The sequence below is a fragment of the Leuciscus leuciscus genome (assembly GCF_965113295.1).
Source record: "Leuciscus leuciscus genome assembly, chromosome: 13".
Classification (NCBI taxonomy): domain Eukaryota; kingdom Metazoa; phylum Chordata; class Actinopteri; order Cypriniformes; family Leuciscidae; genus Leuciscus; species Leuciscus leuciscus.
Window position 1 is genome coordinate 1,781,813 of NC_138737.1, and position 20,949 is coordinate 1,802,761.

A 20,949-nucleotide genomic window follows, 5' to 3' on the forward strand; every position below is an offset into this window, starting at 1 on the left:
ATAAACAGAACCTCATTGAACCCTTTTTTAAAGTGTAGATCTGTGTTTATTTTGTTTTCATTCTGTCTGTCTGTGAATCTGAACGAGCTGATGATCATGATTGTGGTTTGATATGGAAACGTCTGATCATTAATACGCATCTCATGTTGTGTTTCATGCCACAGTCATGATGATGTCATTGGTAAAATCTCCCTGAGTAAAGATGTGATCGCTGCTCAACACAAAGGTAAGCGTGTGCTGATGACTGCCAACATTCATATATATATTCGTCACTTTCCTTATTTCTGACCTTTACAGTTTTATGAGACATAAGTCTGTTTTGGGAAATGTTGTTTTCTTGCCTTGTATCACTTTTTCTTTTTCTTTTTTAATATTTCATTTTCTACTTGGAATAACAAGTGTACAGAAAACAGACCCATTCGACACAAATTAAAATTCAGATTATTTCCTCAATTAACAAAACCTAAACACATTGCATATAAGAAACCTGTAAAATAAAGCCCGGCAATAAAGTAAAATGAGAACAGAATAACACATTAAAAGATAATTTGGAGGAAAAAAATATATTTAAAAACATATATTTTAAAAGATAATAAAAAAAAATAAAGAATAAAAAAATTAAATACACACACACACAAACATATATATATATATATTATATATATTTTTTCTATTTTTATTTATATATATATATAATATATATAAATATATTAAAAATAAAATAAAAATATTAAAAATAAAAACTATATATATATTAATTTTTTTATAAAAATTATACAAAAATGATAAAAAAAAATAAAGAATAAAAAAGTAAATATATATATATATATAGTTTTTATTTTTAATATTTTTATTTTATTTTTAATATATTTTTATTTTTATATACATATATATATATAATTTTTTAATTCTTTATTTTTTTAATTATCTTTTAAAATATATGTTTTTTAAAAAAAAATGTCCCCTCCAAATTATCTTTTAATGTGTTATTCTGTTCTCATTTTACTTTATTGCCGGGCTTTATTTTACAGGTTTCTTATATGCAATGTGTTTATATTTTGTTAATTGAGGAAATAATCTGAATTTTAATTTGTGTCGAATGGGTCTGTTTTCTGTACACTTGTTATTCCAAGTAGAAAAATCCAATATAAAAAAGAAAAAAAAAAGAAAAAAGTGATACAAGGCAAGAAAACAACATTTCCCAAACTATATATATAATCTCTCTCTCTCTCTCTCTATTATATCCAGAAAAGGGATCTATAAAATCAGCCAGAACTTTATCTAAAAAGGGATGCTATACCTTATCAAATATATACAGAGAAAATGATTCTTTGTTACTTTGTGTTTCTTCTATGATTTATTCAGAGCACTGGTTAGACATTTCCTAGAACTGATTTGCATTCATCCTCCACACATACAAAATAAAATACATCTCACTTCTCATTTCTTTAAAAATAAATCATTTTGAAGAGATAAGTCTTAAGAGTTCAGTGCCAGCTGTCATTTCTATAAATATGATTTTTGCTAAACAAAATTCTTGAAGAGAGAAGGGAAGTGAAGACCCACAAGCATCTAAATGTAAAGAGAAACAGGAAGTGACTGCATACTACACATTTAAATTCATGCATTCAAACTCATGCGTTTATGCTTTGAGATGCTATCATAGTTTACGGTTCTATTTTTCATTAGAAATAAAACCACAGAAACTGAAATAATTGGACACAATCTTGTTTTGTTGTTTAGTGAACACTAAAGCATGAGCGATGAAAGTGAACGTGATTATTTCCTCCACCTTCGTCCTGCAGTAATGCCCTCACGCTGTTCTCAGCTGGAACGGAGGAGTTGTTAGTTATTATAGGCTCACACATGATGTATTAGCGAGCACGCCACCCCACAGTGGGTTTCATGTCTTCCCAGCATGCACTTGCCCTGCATGAATCACTGCAGCCTGTCAGGCCTGACTCACCCCTCACCCACAGGATCATGGGAAGCGTTCGGCTCTGTAAAACTTATTGTAACTGTAAACTCAAACTGTACTGGTTTAATATGATGATCACATCAGCATACATCCATACTACTTTTGTGCATGATTATGTGAATTTTATCTATGCATGTTTGCAAACACTCAAACGACACACTTTGTTTGCTACAATAACACAGCCAAGAGCGCGAACACACTGTATCCCACAATGCAATATGCACGACTTGACCTCCCAGGCATTTCCAGTGTGACAAATGACTTATTGCAAAACAGTTAACATCTTTAACATCATCCTCTTAAATGTGACAGAAAATGGGTTTACTGTATGCAGAACCTTTTTAAAATAATAAATCAATAAACCAATAAATCACTTCATGAATTCTGAATACTGCTGTTATATAAAATGCAAAAGAGTACGCCGTATGCATTGATTAATGTTCAAAGATAGTGTGCTTCATTAACCTTACAAGAGTGCATGTTTAATTCTGCAAGTGGCATACATCATGAAGTCTTAAAGTTATCATCTCAGAATTATTATTTATTACAAATGAGATTAAATATTTTGCATTTTTAACTCAATATAAAATATTTTGCATTTTTTATTCAATATAAAGTAATGGTTATTATAGTTAACTAAAACTAAAGCCATTAACAATATATTTTCTTTACTTAAAATAAAATAAATTTTAACGGAAATAAAATATTTAAAAGCAACATTTTAATTTAGTTTATCTTAATGTACTGAAATAACTAAAAATGTATTAAAAAATGTATAGACATATTTAAAATATATATAACTAATAAAAATGACAAAAACAACAAAACTTCAAAAACTAAAAAAAAAAAAAAAAAAATTTTTTTAAAATATTAAAATGCAATATAAAATGAGTCAAGATGTTAAAATTCACAGGTTATTATAGTTAACTAACCATAACTAAAACCATATAGACAGATAAATTAAACTAAACTAATTATTAACTATTAACAAAAAAAACTATAATAGTATATCTCAATGATGCTAAAATAACACTGATTCACAGTTGATATTACTTCACATTTGTCACACCAGGAAGTACCTGCAGTGCATTCAGGCTGTATACGGCACATTTTGGCAGTTCATTTGTGTTCAGTTCATAATATAAATACTGTACACTGAATACAAATAATAGTGTGCTTTGAGAATAAGTGAAAGCTCAGCTCAGAATGTAAACTGCTCCTGCAGGATTGGATAACTGGCTGAATCTGAGCCGTGTGGATCCAGACGAGGAGGTTCAGGGTGAGATTCATCTGGATCTGGAGCTTCACCGAGACGCTCAGAGAACCGTCCTGCACTGTCACGTCATCGAGGCTCGGTGAGGAGCGTTCCTTTCCTTTCGCTCATCCCACGCTTTCTGCATCTCTAGCTTCCTAATAAACCTGCCATCAGAGGTGGAAAGAGTACTGAAAATTTGTACTCAAGTACAAGTACCGTTACATTGCTGAAATAATACTCAATTACAAGTAAAAGTACTGGTGTCAAAAAAGTAATTAAGTAAAAGTACAAATTACTCTTCTCAAAAACTTCTCGGAGTACTAGTTACTAATTACTTTTTAGCTGGCGATAGTTAATGCATTACCAATAAAAATATACAACCAAATCATAGATTTATGTAGAAAATAGCTACTTTTAACACATTTTTACCTTATTGTCGAAGGACATTAATTAGTGGATACTGGAATTTCTAACTTCAATATGACACCTTGAAATATGTCAATATTCAGTAGGCCTAGCCAATAATTTTTAATACCATCGGGAAAACTACTACATACTAAATATTTTTATATCTACATTTTTGTCCATCCATTTTGTCAAGGCAATCATTATTTTCAAGCATTGAAAAGCACAACACTCATCGTAACAGTAATCTATTTGAATGGAAAAGTTTAATTCAAGTCTTCTGAAGAGACACGTCCACTTTATAAGGAGAGATTTTAATTCAGGCTTTTGTTTACATATTTAAACATTGATCAATAACCATTACAATAATCTAATATTTACTCACTCAGTGTATTTGTCTTTACAATAGGGTAACGTGAACTGTTGCAATAGCTCACACACAGCACGAGGAAGCTTGATTTCAATTCAAACTGAATTTAATTTGCAAAAAGACTAGATTTTTCATAACTTTTGACAGCGTTTAATTCAAGAGCATGGAGAGATTGGAGCTGGACGTCATTTGAGTCTGCAGTGAGAACCACTTGGAGAGATTCGCGATTACACATGATATGACACACAGTCCGAGAGCGCACACTCAATATCCGAGTCCAGTTCATTCGTAGCCTACATTTGAGAGCTCGCGTCCAGTTTTCTGCGATTACATGAATGTGCCCTCGCGTTATAATATTGTTCGTGACATTTGCCATTAAAATATGCCATAGAAACTTGCAGGTATTAATAAAATTATGCGTAATAGGCCTACCTGCAATCCCGCGCTGAGGGGAGGCGGGTGTGTCAAACTCGCTGTCGTTGAGATGAGAGAATGAGAACACGCAGCTGGTATGGTATTGGTGTATAGGCCAAAATGAGTATTGACAGATATTTCAGTATTGATATGTATCAAAATATAGATATTTTGACAGTACTACTATGTAGTTTGTTGTTCCAAACTTTCAGTCCAGCCATTAATCACTCTGAGCTCCTCGCCTCCTTCATGATCAGCTCTTCAAAACCTGCTGCGACTGCGGCGGCTTTCATTCAATCCAAATATCAGGGGTTTTATTGGTCCGTTTACGATCGAATATTTTTATTGGCTACCGAAATGCCATTCAAAGATTTGAATATCAATTCAAATTGTACTCAGTAACGAAATGTGATTTTACAAGTAGCGAAGTAGATTACTTAGCTTAATATGTACTTGAGTACAAGTAAAATTACAGATTTAAAAATATACTCAAAAAAGTACAAGTACCCAAAAAAACGACTTAATTACAGTAACGTGAGTAGTTGTAATTCGTTACTTCCACCTCTGCCTGCCATTGTATATCACAAATATTGTTGGCACTGTGACAGATTGCTATTGTACAGCATCGGCTGAATGCACACATGTAACTGTTCTCAGTTGTATTTAGGCATCAGTTCTTTCTCCTAAATTTCCATTAATCTTTCACAAAGTTTATTGTCGTGTGTGTTTTGTGTTGGTTTCAGAGATTTGGCTCCTCGTGATATTTCTGGTACCTCTGATCCGTTCACCAGAATCATCTACAACAACCTGAGCGCTGAGACATCGGTGAGATGACGAGTCTTCATCTGTACACTCATCAGAGCGTCTCGAGACATAAAACATCATTAAAACACCATGAAAGTGGCTCATTCACACTTCTGTCTCCTGAAATCATCTGATGATCTCTGGATATGAGGAACAGACCTCAATTTAAGTCACTATTAAAGATAAAAAAATCTAAACATTCAAATCTAAAACATTCACAACAATATATCAACAAGAATATAAAATAATATATATATTTTTTTTTTTTACTATGATGAGTATTCTTATTACTAAATACAAATATTAAACAATATAAGAAATACAACTATTGTAATATTTCACTGTAAAAAAATAGTATTTAAAGCTTTTTGGGGTTAAAAATGATCAAAACTCTCTGCTTGCCGTAGCTCGATTCAGAACGGTAAGCTTGTAATAATGTTTTTAACTCCAGTGGTACTGGTGGATTTCCGTGGGATATTCGAGCATGTCTTTGCATCATTACGTCACATCTGTCCACATAAAGAGTCTCGGCTAGTCGGCTATGAGTGTGAGGATGCTGGAGGAGGAGATTTATAGCCTTTTCTCACAGCACTTGATATAATTAAACGTATCAATTTGATGGCGGATCCAGAAAGGTTCAAACGACACCACCAGTGACAACTGGAGATTCACCCGTTGTAAAATGCAAAAGACTTCGGATCGGCTACAGAAAAAAAGAGACTGCAAAACATTTCGCCCATGTGAAAACATTGGAGGGCATTAAATGTAGTCACGCAACGCTGATGTTGTTAACATTAACAATGTGAGAACAAAGTATAATTTGCACGGTTTGTCGTGATATGATAAGCGATCGTTAGATTTAATCAGCGTGATTTACTGCAATGCTTTTTTCCCCTTCGTTGGTCAGAACAAAAGTGGATGTTACTTGTTCAGACGACATTTACCCGGTGAAAATCCTTACGTTGGTCATACTTCCAAAAAGTATAATCTGTGATTGCGAATGCCAGGATCACACCGGCGACGACTGACAGATACACACTCTCCTCAAAACATCGGATTCATCCGTGCTGTGCCGTGCCGAGGCACAACCCACCTAAAGTTGATAATTCCGCGAATAACTGCAATTGCAGATTTCGAACAGAGATGGCGACAAAGAGGAAAAACTACGGACTGCAGCTTTAAAAAAAAAAATAAAAAAAATAAAAATTGAGTGCAACAGTAAAATTACAATACCAATATTTATGTCTCCATTATGTTGCACCATTGAGCTTTTATATTAGCAGAGAACTGCAGGGAGCCCTTAAAGCCTCTCTTTTGTTAATAACAGCCAGTTTATACACGCTTCTCATTACTACAGTAGTTGATGAAGATGTTGTTGCATGTTGCGTTTTCAAATGCATGTTATAAATGACCCAAACTCAGAGCAGATGCAGATGGAGTTTGTGTGGAGCAGCTTTCACTGTGAACGAGACGCTCTGAGACTCTGAAAACATCGGATCATGAGCTGCTCGTGTGTAAATGAACACCGTGAACACACTGAAACATGCAGTTCAGTCAAACGAGTGTGTTTTCTCTAGATCATAAAGAAGACGCGGTTCCCGCACTGGGACGAGACTCTGGAGTTGTGTTTGGATGAAGGTGCTGATGATGAAGGTGGAAGCGTCACGGTGGAGGTCTGGGACTGGGACATGGTGGGCAAGAACGACTTTCTGGGAAAGGTGAGGTGACAGTCTGACCGGATCCAATCTGACCTCTGACCTGTAATGCTGCCAGAATCATAATCATACACTGTTCTCTCGTTGGCCAGAGGAGAACTGAGACTGAGTCTGGGTTCTCACAAGGGTTTTTCTCCATTCTGTCACATGATGGAGTTTTGGGTCCTGGCCACTGTCGCCTTTGGCTTTTGGCTTTTGGCTCTTGGCTCTTGGCTTTTGGCTTGCTTAGTTGGGAACATTTAATATTCAACAATATTATTGATCTCCTGCATTATATGAGAACTGAACTGAGTTGGACGATGACGTCACTGTTTTCTCCAGAGCGGCTATATATATGAACTAAATTAATAACTTTTTTACAACAAAAATTAACCATCACTGAACTTACTTAAGATGGACTATGATGCTATTTTTAAAGCTGCTTTGAAACTATTTGTATTGTAAAAAGCGTTATATAAATAAAGGTGACTTGACTTGACAGGCCGTCCATTGCTTAAATAAATTAATTGTCACTGACTGCTTCCATCCACATATTTTAATGCAAATTTTGGGACATCGCTTTAAAAATGGAAATGAAATGGAAACACTAAGATGTGCATAAAATCTTAAAATGTGCATAAAAACATATGCGCTCAATTGAGGTGAAAGAAAACCATTGCATAAACTACAATGGAAACGCATTTTTGCAGCAACTTTTCTCCAGTTTTCCAGGAACTGACAATTTTGTTCTATAGAACACATGGAATGGAACTGGTGCTTTATTTCGCAAATGTTTTATATGCGATAGTCCAAGTTTGCTTTGCGACTTTCAATGGAAACATAATTACTGCCACATTACTGTTCCTCTGAGACCATTCAACAAATCACCTCTACCTCTTCAGTGCTGAATAATGAGATTTACAGAACCGCTCCGCGCTCGTCATAAACACTCGACACTCGTTTCACAGAATTATCTTACTGAGTTTCTAATAAGTCTGTGAACATTAAAGGGATAGTTCCCCAGACTCACCGTCTTGTCGCTCCAATCCTGTACGTTCTTTCTCCTGTGTAAAACAAAAGCCTATGATTAGCATGAGTGTATGATGATGACAAATGTTATTAAGTGATAATGTGTTTGTTGGCTTATGCCTGCTGACTGCATGTGTTTGTGTTGGTTTGCACAGGTGGAAATCCCGCTGTCCTGTTTGCACAGATCGCCTCTGATGCAGGGCTGGTTTCGTCTGCTGCCGCTGGGAAACACCGAGGACGATGCAGGGTGTGTGTGTGTGTGTGTGTGTGTGTGTGTGTGTTTTACAGTGCAGTCACATTCATTAGCAGGTGTGTTTGAGATGGTAATGCTGCTTCAGAGATCGTTGTCTTTGTGTTTGCTCATGTTTTAATGACGATCTGCTTCCAATGATTGTGTGCCTCTTTGGGATGATGGCAACACAAGGCACTGTGCACTTGCACAAGCTTCTGGAGTACACATAAGTCTGAAGTAGTGAGTTTAGGTATAAGGATTCAGAGCCAGTGGTTGTTCTGTAGGCAAACATCAGTGCCTTGAATTTGATGTAAGCGGCTATTGGCAACCAGGGCATTTTTATGAAGATGTGTGACGTGCGTCTCTTCGACTCGATAAAGACACTCTTGCTTCTGGATCAGTTGCAGGTTTGACAGTGATGCTGGAAGGCCTGAGAGCATTACAATAGTCCAGTCTGGATAGAACAAGAGCTTGGACAAGGAGTTGTGTAGCTCTGATAGGAAGGGCCTGATCCTCCTAATGTTGTATAAGGCAAATCTGCAGGACTTGGCAATTTTAGCAATGTGGTTTGTGAAGTTTAACTGATCATCAATCACAACTCCAAGATTCATGGATGTTTTGTTGGGTTGGCCAAGACCACGAGCAATTTTGTCTTTGCACGGTTGAGTTGAAGGTCGTGGTTCTTCATCCAGCAAGAAATGTCTGAGATGCAAGAAGCTACCGTCGGATCATCAGGCTGGAATTAGAGGTAGAGTTGTGTGTCGTCAGTGTAGCAGTGATTGGAAAACCGTGGCCCTGTCCCAAATGGCGCACTTCATGTGGACTTTCGGTCTCGTGGACTTAAATTGGGTGTGCTCGCTGAGTCTACGAGTCCGTAGGCCGTCCCATTCAGCATTTTAATGCTCTGAAGTGTGCTCAGCAGCGCCCCCTTTGTACCCTTGAAGCGGTCTTCCGCAAAGCCCGCATGGATGCAGGCTCCACACACAAGGCCAATCAGACAACGGATGGGAGGAGATTTCGCTCACGGACAATTGTTAACATGGCTGAGAAGAAAATATTACCTTTTTTATGACCTAGTTGTACATTTTACCAGTTGTTACCTACAGTTTATAAACATTATGGTCATCTACCAGTGGTTGATGTCTCAGACATAATAATAGTGCATTGAATAATACAATCGCATTATGATTCATTAAATAAATAAAATCGAATGTCAGGGCTTTACTGAGTCATATGTAAACGTAGTATGAATATTGAAACCTGTAAATTCATCTGAAACTCATGCACATTTTCATTATGTGTTAAAATTGTAATCTTAGGTCAAATGGAACATTATGTATTATTATGCACAACTGTATTTAAATAAGCATGATGTATCTATTGTCTAATGCCCAGGTGGCATACACAATATCAGAATATAAAATGTTGATCAAGAAACATTTATGATTATTATCAATGTTGAAAATCGATACATTTTATGTTTAATGATTCTTTGATGAATAGAAAGTTCAAAAGAACAGCGTTTGTTTGAAACAGAATCTTTAATAATAACTGATCATCAATCACAACTCCAAGATTCCTGGATGGAGTTTTGTTTGAAGAGCCAATAGATGAACGGAGAAGTTGTGATGAAGTGTTGGGTTGGCCGAGACCATAAGCAATTTTGTCTTCGCACGGTTGAGTTGAAGGTGGTCGTTCTTCATCCAGCATGAAATGTCTGAGATGCAAGAAGCTACCGTCGGATCATCAGGCTGGAATGAGAGGTAGAGTTGTGTGTCGTCAGTGTAGCAGTGATTGGAAAACCATGGCCCTGTCCCAAATGACGCACTTCATGTGGACTTCCGGTCTCGTGAACTTAAATTGCGTGTGCTCGCTGAGTCTACGAGTCCGTAGGCCGTCCCATTCAGCATTTTAACGCTCTGAAGTGTGCTCAGCAGCGCCCCCTTTGTACCCTTGAAGCGGTCTTCCGCGAAGCCCGCATAGAAGCAGGCTCCACACACATCAGGAATCCTTGCGAAAGGCCAATCAGACAACGGATGGGAGGAGATTTCCCTCACGGACAATTGTTAACATGGCTGAGAAGACACATGCCTTTGGTGTGAGAGACCCGGGTTCGAATCCACTGTGAGACACCAATGTGTCCCTGAGCAAGACACTTAACCCCTAGTTGCTCCAGAGGCGTGCGACCTCTGACATATATCGCAATTGTAAGTCGCTTTGGATAAAAGCGTCAGCTAAATGAATAAATGTAAATGTAAATATATTCGATAACATTGCACTAGCAACCACCACACAGTACTGATAGCAAAGTTGCTGAAATGACAGCATATTGCTGATAAGCTTAGCACAACATGTGACAATGACGCCTGGTATTGTCACAGTGTCTGGTTTATGTTCCTTGGGTCACCACTAAATGTCCTCCTTCCCCACGGTGTCCATCACACTCTTGAACTACATCCCCCATGATCCTTGTCTTTTCATTGCACTCAGCTGTCCCTTATCACTGATCATTGCACTCAGCCTGTTCCCCATTAGCATTGTCATTTCCCTGTGTATATAACCCTGTCTGTTTTAGGCCACATTTACACATAGCCGGGTATTTAGAGAAACGAATATTTCTCCCCCTCCGTTTTCAAAAATAACATCGTGCACACAATATCGTTTTCAAAAAAAGTTGTCGTTTACATCAACCCGCATAAATACAAAGGGGCGGCAGTGTAAGGAGAAGGATAAAGCCATGCAAGCCAATCAGAATCCTCAAAATCGACAACGACGAATAGCACGAGCGACTTCCTGTTCCTTTCAAAACAATAGACATGGCGCGAGGTTCGTTCGTGTGGACAGACAGCGAAGCAAATGCAAACAGGCCAAAAGCGTTTTCACAAAAGTAAAAATGAGTACCACTTTAACAGCATCCATGATCAAATAGTAGCCAAACAAACTCATAGACAGTATGGAACAAACTCTAAACATAGGGCGCTCACATGACGTAAGCATTTTCTGGCGCATAATGTGACGTTTGAGAACCTAAAACCCCGTTTCTCCCAGTTGACACGGCAACACATAACCAGCGTTTTCAGAAATCTCCACTTTGGCCGGAGTTTTTAGAAATAATCGTTTTCTGGGATAAAAACGGCGTTTTCGTGTAAATGACAGGCCAAAACGCAGGGAAATATCTGCGTTTTCCCATCGTGTAAACGGGGCCTTAGTATGTGTCACAGAGTCCTTGTAAATATCACACCACTTCTGAGTACTGTTGTTAGACCTGTTTGTTTGTTCTTGTTTATGTTGGATTGCTACCTTGGTTTTGACCCCTGCCTGGACTGTGTACGATTTTGGATTTTCCCTTAATAAAACATTCTTACTGCATCCTTGGATCTTCCCTTCTTTCCTGAGTGTGGATCGTGACAGAAGGACTCCGTCACCACAAAGATCCAGCGGTATGTTTTCAGACTTCTCTTCCCCAGCCACCGAACGGGAGAGGAGAGATTTGTTTAAGGGAACCCGTCTAGTCATTTTTCGTGGGACCCGTGGAGGCCGCAGGGGAGGAGGTGGTGGATATGGACCCCAACACCACTCTCCGCTTCGGTCTTTTTTCAGCCCCGAGCCCGAACTGTCCAGCGGTTCCAGATCTGAGCCAGGGTTTAGCCCAGTGGTCCCTGTGCCGGTGGTCCGAGTTCCGGTGGTCCAGAGTCCGGTGGCTCCAAGACACAGGAGGAGGGGAAAGGCTCCCTCCGTAACTGTTCCGGTGGTCCCAGTTCCGGTGGTCCAGAGTCCGGTGGCTCCAAGACACAGGAGGAGAGGAAAGGCTACCTCCGGAACTGTTCCGATGGTCCCAGTTCCGGTGGTCCCGAGTCCGGTGGACCCAGTTCCAGTCGTCCCAGTTCCAGTGGTCCCGAGTCCGGTCGTCCCAGTTCCGGTGGTCCCAGTTCCGGTGGTCCGGAGACGGAGGAGGAGGAGAAAGGCCCCCTCAATGACCTGTCCGGTGGCTCCTAACCCGGAGGCCATCCCGGAGGTGACTGCCATCCCTGACGCGCCCGAGCTGCTCCCTCTGCCAGCCCCGCCCGAGCTGCTCGCCCTGCCAGCCCCACCCAAGCTGCTCGCCCTGCCGGCGCCACCCCAGCGACCTGGCACGTCTGCCGATCCAGAGCCTGTGTCTTCGGACAGGATGGCCTCCGCCGAGCCTGTTCACGTCACGCCAGCCGAGCCTGGGTCTTCGGACAAGAGGGCCGCCGCCGAGCCTGTTCACGTCACGCCTGCCGAGCCTGTGTCTTCGGACAAGATGGCCGGCGCCGAGCCTGTTCACGTCACGCCTGCCGAGCTTGTGTCTTCGGACAGGATGGCCACCGCAGAGCCTGTTCACGTCACGTCTGCCGAGCCTGTGCTTTTGGAGAGGATGACCGACGCCGAACCTGTGGCTCCTGAGCCGGTGGTGTCTGTTCCTGAGCCGGTGGTTCCTGTTCCTAAGCCGGTGGTGTCTGTTCCTGTTCCTGAGCCGGTGGTGTCTGTTCCTGTTCCTGAGCCGGTGGTGTCTGTTCCTGAGCCGGTGGTGCCTGTTCCTGTACCTTGGCCACCCGAAGGAAAGTCTCCGCCCTGGCCGCCCGAGGGAAAGTCTCCGCCCTGGCCGCCCGAGGGAAAGTCTCCGCCCTGGCCGCCCGAGGGAAAGTCTCCGCCCTGGCCGCCCGAGGGAAAGTCTCCGCCCTGGCCGCCCGAGGGAAAGTCTCCGCCCTGGCCGCCCGATGGACTGTCTGCTCTGCCCTGGCCGCCCGAGGGACTGTCTGCTCTGCCCTGGCCGCCCGAGGGACTGTCTGCTCTGCCCTGGCCGCCCGATGGACTGTCGTCTCCGCCCTGGCCGCCAGATGAACTGTCACTCCTTGTCCCCGTTTCCCTCCATGGACCTGGCCCCCCATCCCTCCCCCTGATCCTCCACCAGTCCACCTCCCGCCTGGACTCTTGTTTGTCTGTCACGTCTTGGAGCATCTGGTAGCCGCTCCGTAGAGGGGGGGTTATGTCACAGTGTCTGGTTTATGTTCCTTGGGTCACCACTAGATGTCCTCCTTCCCCACGGTGTCCATCACACTCTTGAACTACATCCCCCATGATCCTTGTCTTTTCATTGCACTCAGCTGTGCCTTATCACTGATCATTGCACTCAGCCTGTTCCCCATTAGCATTGTCATTTCCCTGTGTATATAACCCTGTCTGTTTTAGTATGTGTCACGGAGTCCTTGTAAATATCACACCACTTCTGAGTACTGTTGTTAGACCTGTTTGTTTGTTCTTGTTTATGTTGGATTGCTACCTTGGTTTTGACCCCTGCCTGGACTGTGTACGATTTTGGATTTTCCCTTAATAAAACATTCTTACCGCATCCTTGGATCTTCCCTTCTTTCCCGAGTGTGGATCGTGACAGGTATAAGCCTAAAACACAGCCATGTTCCAAATAACGACTGGGCTAAATAACCTTAAAAGTAAAACAACCATGTTCCCAATAGCAACTAAAAGCTTTTAAAGCAAGCAGTTTTCAAATGCCACTAGATAGCCTTTAAAACAAGCAGTTTCAATAGTTTTTTTTTTTTTTTTTTACAATGAATTAAAATGAAAGCACGGTATACAATACACTATAGCTTTAAGAATGCCCTGTTTCCAAGAACTAGATAGACCAAGCGTGTCCGAGTACTAAAAGCACAGTGTGTGCAACGTGATCAGTTGCCAATGATACTTGATACTTAAGATTTTAAGTCTTGTTTAATGAAAGATTTATCCAAATGAAGTGAGTTTATGCTTAAAACAAGAACAATTATCTGTCAATGGGGTCAGAAGAATAATCTTCATTCAAAGGCAAACAAGATAGCAGATACTTGTTCTTGTTTTAAGCATAAACTCACTTCATTTTGATAAATCTTTCATTAAACAATACTTAAAATCTTGCTTCTCAAGTTCTTGATTTAAGAATCTTTAAGATGTTTGTTCTGGAAAACAAGACTGAGGAAGAACATCATTGTATCATCACATTAAGTAAAAGTCCATCATTTAGTCTCATTGTTGAAAACATCTCTATAAGAGTATAAATCCAATGAACAGGCTGTCGTTGTAAAAGCAATTCACAAACACGCGTCTTACAGGTCGGTTTGGATGCTTTAGGTTGAAACAGTCTAGTTTAATGTAAACGCTATTATAAAAGCACACAGACACAAAACTGTCTGTCTCTCTCTATGTCTCTTTCAGGGGTAAACTGGGTGCCTTGCGTCTGAAGGTGCGTTTGACCGAGGAGCGAATTCTTCCTTCTCTGTACTATCAGCCTCTGATCGAGCAGCTGGTGGAGGCCGTCATCTCGCCATCTGAGGTACCATCACATTCTCTATATGCTGTATATACGTCTGAACTGATCACAAAAGAACATCTATAGCAGCAATGATGCACATAGTGTGTTTCAGGCCTAAAAAACAAAGGGTTAATGTAATTGACCTGGGGTGCGTTTCCCGACCAATGACGTAACTCGCTGCTTCACTACTATAGTACGATGCATCGTTGAAGAAATCAACTAGCTATTGATTTTGCGAATGTTTGTTAGAACGCTGGTTTCGGGAAACACCGACTCGTTGAACTATGCTGATAATGACAGAACTTGCAAACATAGTTGGCTAACGAAGCTTTTGGGAAACACACACCAGAGCGTTACTGACAGACTGGGAAGAGAGGAGTTCTCTAGTAGAGAACAGAGCCTGTTCTAGTAGAGCCCGAAAACGACATCAAAACTATATAAAAGGGAGTAATATGGCTTCATTCAATTCTGTATTTTTCCCAATTCTGTCAGGTGGATGATCCCACACCCTTGACCCTCCTGGAAGAGGTCACGACGGTGGAGAGTCGACAAGAGGTGGCCATGACACTAGTGAAGATCTATCTGGGTCAAGGCCTGGTCGTGCCATTCCTGGACTACCTCAACACCAGAGAGGTCCACAACACCAGTACGTGTGTGTGTGTGTGTGTTTGATTAGTGGTTTTCCTGTGTGTAGGCGACGTGACGACTTCAGTCCAGCTATATTTACACACAGTTCCCCTCGCTGCCGTGAAGTCATCTCTGAACTTCTCCTCTCTCATTAATGATGTTTTATGTGATTGTGGGAGCGCGTGGGTTTTTCACACCCGGCTGGTGTTTTATGTTGCGTTTGTGCCGCGCCGATGACAAACAAAGGGTCCAAGTTTCCATAGCAACTCCACAGGAAGCAGCTTCAAAAGGAAATGGAACGATCATAAGATGGGAATGTTTGTCAGCGAACGACGAGGATGAAAGAGAAAGACAGGAGAAGAGAAAACAGCCACACAAGTTATTAACAACTATAACAGTCGGAGAACAAATTCAACTGGGAAGAGTTTTAATGTGTCTATATCAGGGATCAACCATATGAGACCATGATTCTTGACTTCATGTATCCCTGAGATTTAATTACAAATTTTTGGTGTGAGACCACAGGTAAATAGGGTACAAATGTTGACTAATAGATATCATCATACTTTCCCCATTTCATTTAATCCCTACTCATTAAAACGGTTGTTCTGTATTACAAGTTTTCTGAAATCTTGTTTAGATATGCAAATTAACCATTATCTAATTAAATATGCACTAATTTGCATAAATGCACAGAACAGAAATCTGAACATTTGATAAAGCAAAGTTCAAAATTCTTGTCTGATTTTGGATTTCTCTTTTTGTGACTCCATAAATCAGAAAATACTGTCAACAGCCAGAAAAAAAATCTCCATGTTTTTAGGGAATAATTTTTTTTAAATACAAAACAGAGTGTAATATAGATATGAATAAAACTGTAAAGTTTGGTGTTTGTAAAGCTGCAGAAGTGGAGATTTCTGACTCAAACTCTTTATGGGTTGAGATTGAAATCTACAGACTCAAACAGATTAAAAGTGCAGTAAAATAAACAAAAAATGTGTATTTTGGATCTTTTCTTTACACTAGTCTAAAAGAAGACATGGGGCCCTATTTGAACGATCTGAAACGCAAGTATGAAGCGTGAAACGCAAGTAACTTTGTGGGCGGGTCCCAGGCGCTGTTGCTATTATACCGGCGGGATAAATGACTCTTGCGCCCGACGCAAATCTAAAATGGGTTGGTCTGAAGTAGCTTCATTACTCATAGGTGTGGTTTGGGCGTAATGTGAAATAAACCAATCAGAGCGTCATCTCACATTCCCTTTAAGAGCAGGAGCGCTTGTTCCATGGCGGGTTGCTATTATAACGGCGGATTTGCCAGACTCACGCCAGGAGCGGTTCACAGCCGAGGAGACTGACGTTCTCGTCAGGGATGTAAAACACAGAGAAGTGACATTGGGGATGGAGAAACACACCCAAATTAGCTTCGGTTAAACAGACGTATAATAATTTGGGTAAATGTGTAAGCTAGATTTATGCCTATTTTTTCACATCTTCATGGACACAACAATGATTTCCCTCATGTGGAATATTTTTCCTTGTAATAATGTATGGTTTTCTAAAAATGAAAACTGCTCCGTCTGTGTGTAGATGAGAGAAGCAAAGTGTGTGTGCGTTGTGCACACGCTACATTGATTTTGGCCAAGCATGCGCCCTTAAAATAGCATCTGAATAACATGTGCAACACGCCACTGACTTTAGACGAGGTTTCTCCTGGTCAGTGGCGGAATTGTTTTCTAAACCTCCAAAATAGCACCAGGGAACGTTGGCGCCGGAACACGCCTCCTCTTTTCGCTTAACCGCCCCCGGGAGCGCAAGTTCATTCCCTAATTTACCGACGTGCATCTGTGGAGGGAAAAGTCCGCTTTGCGCGGGTGCAAAATAGGAATGACACATGCATCGGTGTACAAAGTCAATTGCGCTGGGTGCAAGATAGGGCCCATGTAATGGAAGCAGAAAAGTCCAGAATCTCAGTGCATGAAAAAGTAGCGTCAGTGATCATTAACATCCATCCAAAACACCTCCACTAAAAATAAGCCAGAACAAACAGAATATGGATAGAAATGCACAGCAGTGTAAGTTGCTTTTAAAGCATCTGCTAAATGCATAACTGTAATTTTAAATGCACTGTAGCATTGGGAAAACATCACATTTTCTTTACTGTAAATGTTTAGTTTTACTAAATAAATACAATTTTGACAGATTTAGTTTTGCACATTTATATGCATACGTACTTTGTTGTGTGGATGACAGTCGTAGTAGAATATCTGTGCATGGACAGCAGACAAAGGCTCTGGAGGAACATAATGGTTGAGAAACATGAACAGAAGTTGTTTTCTGTTTCTCCCCAATAGCAGATCCAAATACACTCTTCCGGTCCAACTCGCTGGCCTCGAAAGCTATGGAGCAGTTCATGAAGGTGTGTGCATATCTTCATCTGAAATATAATCTCGTGTTTATCTCAAAATGTGTGAATGTTAGTAAGAGGGTTTGGTGTGTGTCAGGCTGTCGGGATGCTGTATCTACATGAGGTTCTGAAGCCCATTATTAACCGGATCTTTGAGGAAAGGAAATACATCGAGTTGGATCCCTGCAAGATAGACCTCAACCGCTTCAGGTGCGAGTTCATAATATAACATATGCATAACAGTAGATCAGTAAACAACATATCATTAGGTGAAACAGCCATAATCGTGGAAGAATTACTGCGGGAGAGAAGTGTTGCCAGGGAACAGCAGTGAACTCTACAAACTTTACCTCTTACGGTGGCTTTTAGATCTATGTATAGCGTGATCTCACCACATGTGAAATGTCACTGAGAACAAAAGCGCTTCAGGTTTCAGGCAATATATGAAATATATTAAATACACTACCATTACAGAAGTTTGGGGATAGGAAGATTTTGTATTGTTTCTGAAGGAAGTCTCTTCTGCTCACCAAGGCTGTGTTTATTTGATCAAAAATACAGTAAAAATCGAAATATTATATAATTTAAAATATCTGTTTTCTATGTGAATATATAGTAAAGTGTAATTTATTCCTGTGATCAAAGCTGAATTTTCAGCATCATTACTCCAGTCTTCAGTGTCACATGATCCTTCAGAAATCATTCTAATATGATGATTTGCTGCTCGACACACATTTCTGATTATTTTCAATGTTAATAGTTCATATTTTTGTGGAAACTGTGATTGCTGATTGCACGCATCTACCACTTTGATGCTTCAAAAAGTTCATAAAGAGGTCATATAACTAATCCATATGAATTGAGCGGATCGCTTTATATGATGAATAGATTCAATTTAGGCTTTTATTCACATATAAACATAAAATCTGGTAAACGGAAGCTCAAGCATGCGAGAATCAAAGGGTTCATTCTCATGTTACGCAGAACGCTTGAGCTTCAGCGAGAGGTTTGTTCTCACGTGTCAAGCATGTTCGGTTATATGTGTGACCCTGGACCACAAAACCAGTCACATGGGTCAATTTTTTTAAATTGAGATTTATACATAATCTGACAGCTGAATAAATAATCTTTCCATTGATGTATGGTTTGTTAGGATAGGACAATATTTGGCTGAGATACAACTATTGAACATCTGGAATCTGAGGCAAAAAAAATGGAAACATTGAGAAAATCTCCTTTAAAGTTGTTCATTTATGTTGGCGATTGTGCAGCATTCACTCACACACATACATGTTTTATATATTTACGGTAGGAAATTTACAAAATATCTTCATGGAACATGATCTTTACTGAATATCCTAATGATTTTTGGCATAAAAGAAAAATCAATACTTTGACCCATACAGTGTATTGTTGGCTATTGCCTCAGATATCCCCGTGCGACTCGAGACTGGAGACGGGATCCAGGGTCACACATGTGAAGAAAAGCCTAAATTCAGTCTGTTCATCATAAAAAGCGATTGAGTCTCGGATTAAACTGCTTAATTAATATGGATTAGTTATACGATCTCTTCATGAACTTTTTGAAGCATCAAACTGGTAGTTGCGTAGCTATCAATGGAAGGACAGAAATATGTCAGATTTCTTTTTGACCTTCATTTGTGTTTCGAAGTTGACCAAAAGTCTTACAGTAACGAAGTAGAAATGCTCAGTTACGGTCCAGCCCTGCTAAAAACTCGCTCTCTTTCCAGACGTATATCATTTAAAGGCTCAGCGTCCGAGGCGGAGGTCCGAGAGAGCAGCGTCGGGCTTCTTCAGGCGTATCTGACCAGCATCATGGAGGCTATCGGGAACTCCGTCTCCCAGTGTCCTCCTGTGATGAGGGTCGTGTTCAAACAGCTCCACAAACGAGTGGAGGAACAGTTTCCAGAGCCGGAGAATGAGGTGAGGACTTGATGATGATGATGATGGTGATGATGAAGATGGTGGTGTTGTACTCACTGTTTCTCTCTTGTAGGATGTGAAGTATTTGTCCATCAGTGGCTTTTTCTTCCTGCGTCTGTTCGCTCCTGCGATCCTGACACCCAAACTCTTCCAGCTGAGAGACCATCACGCCGACACACGCACCGGCAGAACTCTCCTGCTGCTCGCTAAGGTGAACACACACACACAGAGACTCACATGATAAAGTCATCTTTATTTTAACCAAATGTTTCATTTCATTTAAAAAATGTCATAACAATCTTCCACTCATGGGCAGTTATAGAAAAGTGTGTGTCAATTAAATGAATGCATTCATGTTGGAAAAATCATAATTTCTATTATATATTGTTTATTTTCCATTTGTTTTATATCATTTTAATTTCAGTCACTCAATTTTGCATGCTGGAAATTTCATAATTTTAAATGTGCATGTTGGAAAAATTAGTTTTACTATATTCTATATTGTTTATTTTCCATTTATTATATATCATTTTCAGTTCAGTCACTTATTCATGCACGCATTGATGTTGGAAAAATCATTATTTTTACTTTCTGTATTGTTCATGTTTTGCATTTATTTTTGTATCATTTTCATTTGTCACTTCAATCACTCATTTATGCACGCATTTATGTTGGAAAAAAAATCATAATTTTATTACATACTATAGTTTATTTTACATTTCATAATTTTCATTTTAATTACGTTTTTATGCACGGTATCTAACAAAATAATTAATTTGCATGAAACGTAAAACATGAAATGCGAGTGATTAACTTTCATTTAACAATTTTGATTGAATTTCTATTAAATCATGTAGCATTTTCTACTGCACATGTTGGACCAAATGTATATAAAGTTTATGGCTGGCTCTGCTATACAGATATTAATCAGTATGAAAGATAGAATAATTTAGCAAAATCATTCATTATCATTCACAACAGACTTGTTTGCCACCATTGGTCACATGGACAACATCACAACTCTTCTAGTGTCTTCTAGAACTCAGTTTCACGATTGTAAATACGGCTTTGCTCGGTCATGTGATGACGATATTTCTGACTTGAAGGCTGAGTAAATCTGTAACAGTAAGCAGACAGATACTGAGAGAGGAATATGTGGTCCGTCAGTATGTCCTGTTTCAATAAGAAATGCATTATAGGATGTTCAAGGAATCAGTTTAGGAATGACAGAAGAGAAAATGACTGATACTGTCACTGTGGCATTTGGGTGAAGGTCACAGAATCAGGGATACCATCCAGACACGATCACTTCTTAAGTAGTCTAACCCTAACCCAGTCTAAACCTAACCCTCTGAAGCAGTCTAACCCTAACCCAGTCTAACCCTAACCCTCTGAAGCAGTCTAAACCTAAGCCTAACCCAGTCTAACCCTAACCCTCTGAAGCAATCTAACCCTAAGCCTAACCC

General features: G+C 39.9%; 1 protein-coding gene across 1 annotated transcript in view; it reads left to right on the top strand.

Annotated features, from left to right (window-relative positions):
* The window catches only part of rasal1 (RAS protein activator like 1), a 35,993-nt gene that overhangs the window by 6,501 nt on the left and 8,543 nt on the right, over nt 1-20,949 (top strand). The window contains exons 5-15 of the mRNA XM_082188866.1: nt 165-226; nt 3,204-3,333; nt 5,166-5,247; nt 6,804-6,944; nt 8,105-8,196; nt 14,410-14,527; nt 14,999-15,152; nt 17,487-17,551; nt 17,637-17,749; nt 19,291-19,483; nt 19,557-19,694. Coding sequence (XP_082044992.1) covers nt 165-226; nt 3,204-3,333; nt 5,166-5,247; nt 6,804-6,944; nt 8,105-8,196; nt 14,410-14,527; nt 14,999-15,152; nt 17,487-17,551; nt 17,637-17,749; nt 19,291-19,483; nt 19,557-19,694 — 1,288 coding nt within the window. The remainder of the gene's footprint in view (nt 1-164; nt 227-3,203; nt 3,334-5,165; nt 5,248-6,803; nt 6,945-8,104; nt 8,197-14,409; nt 14,528-14,998; nt 15,153-17,486; nt 17,552-17,636; nt 17,750-19,290; nt 19,484-19,556; nt 19,695-20,949) is intronic.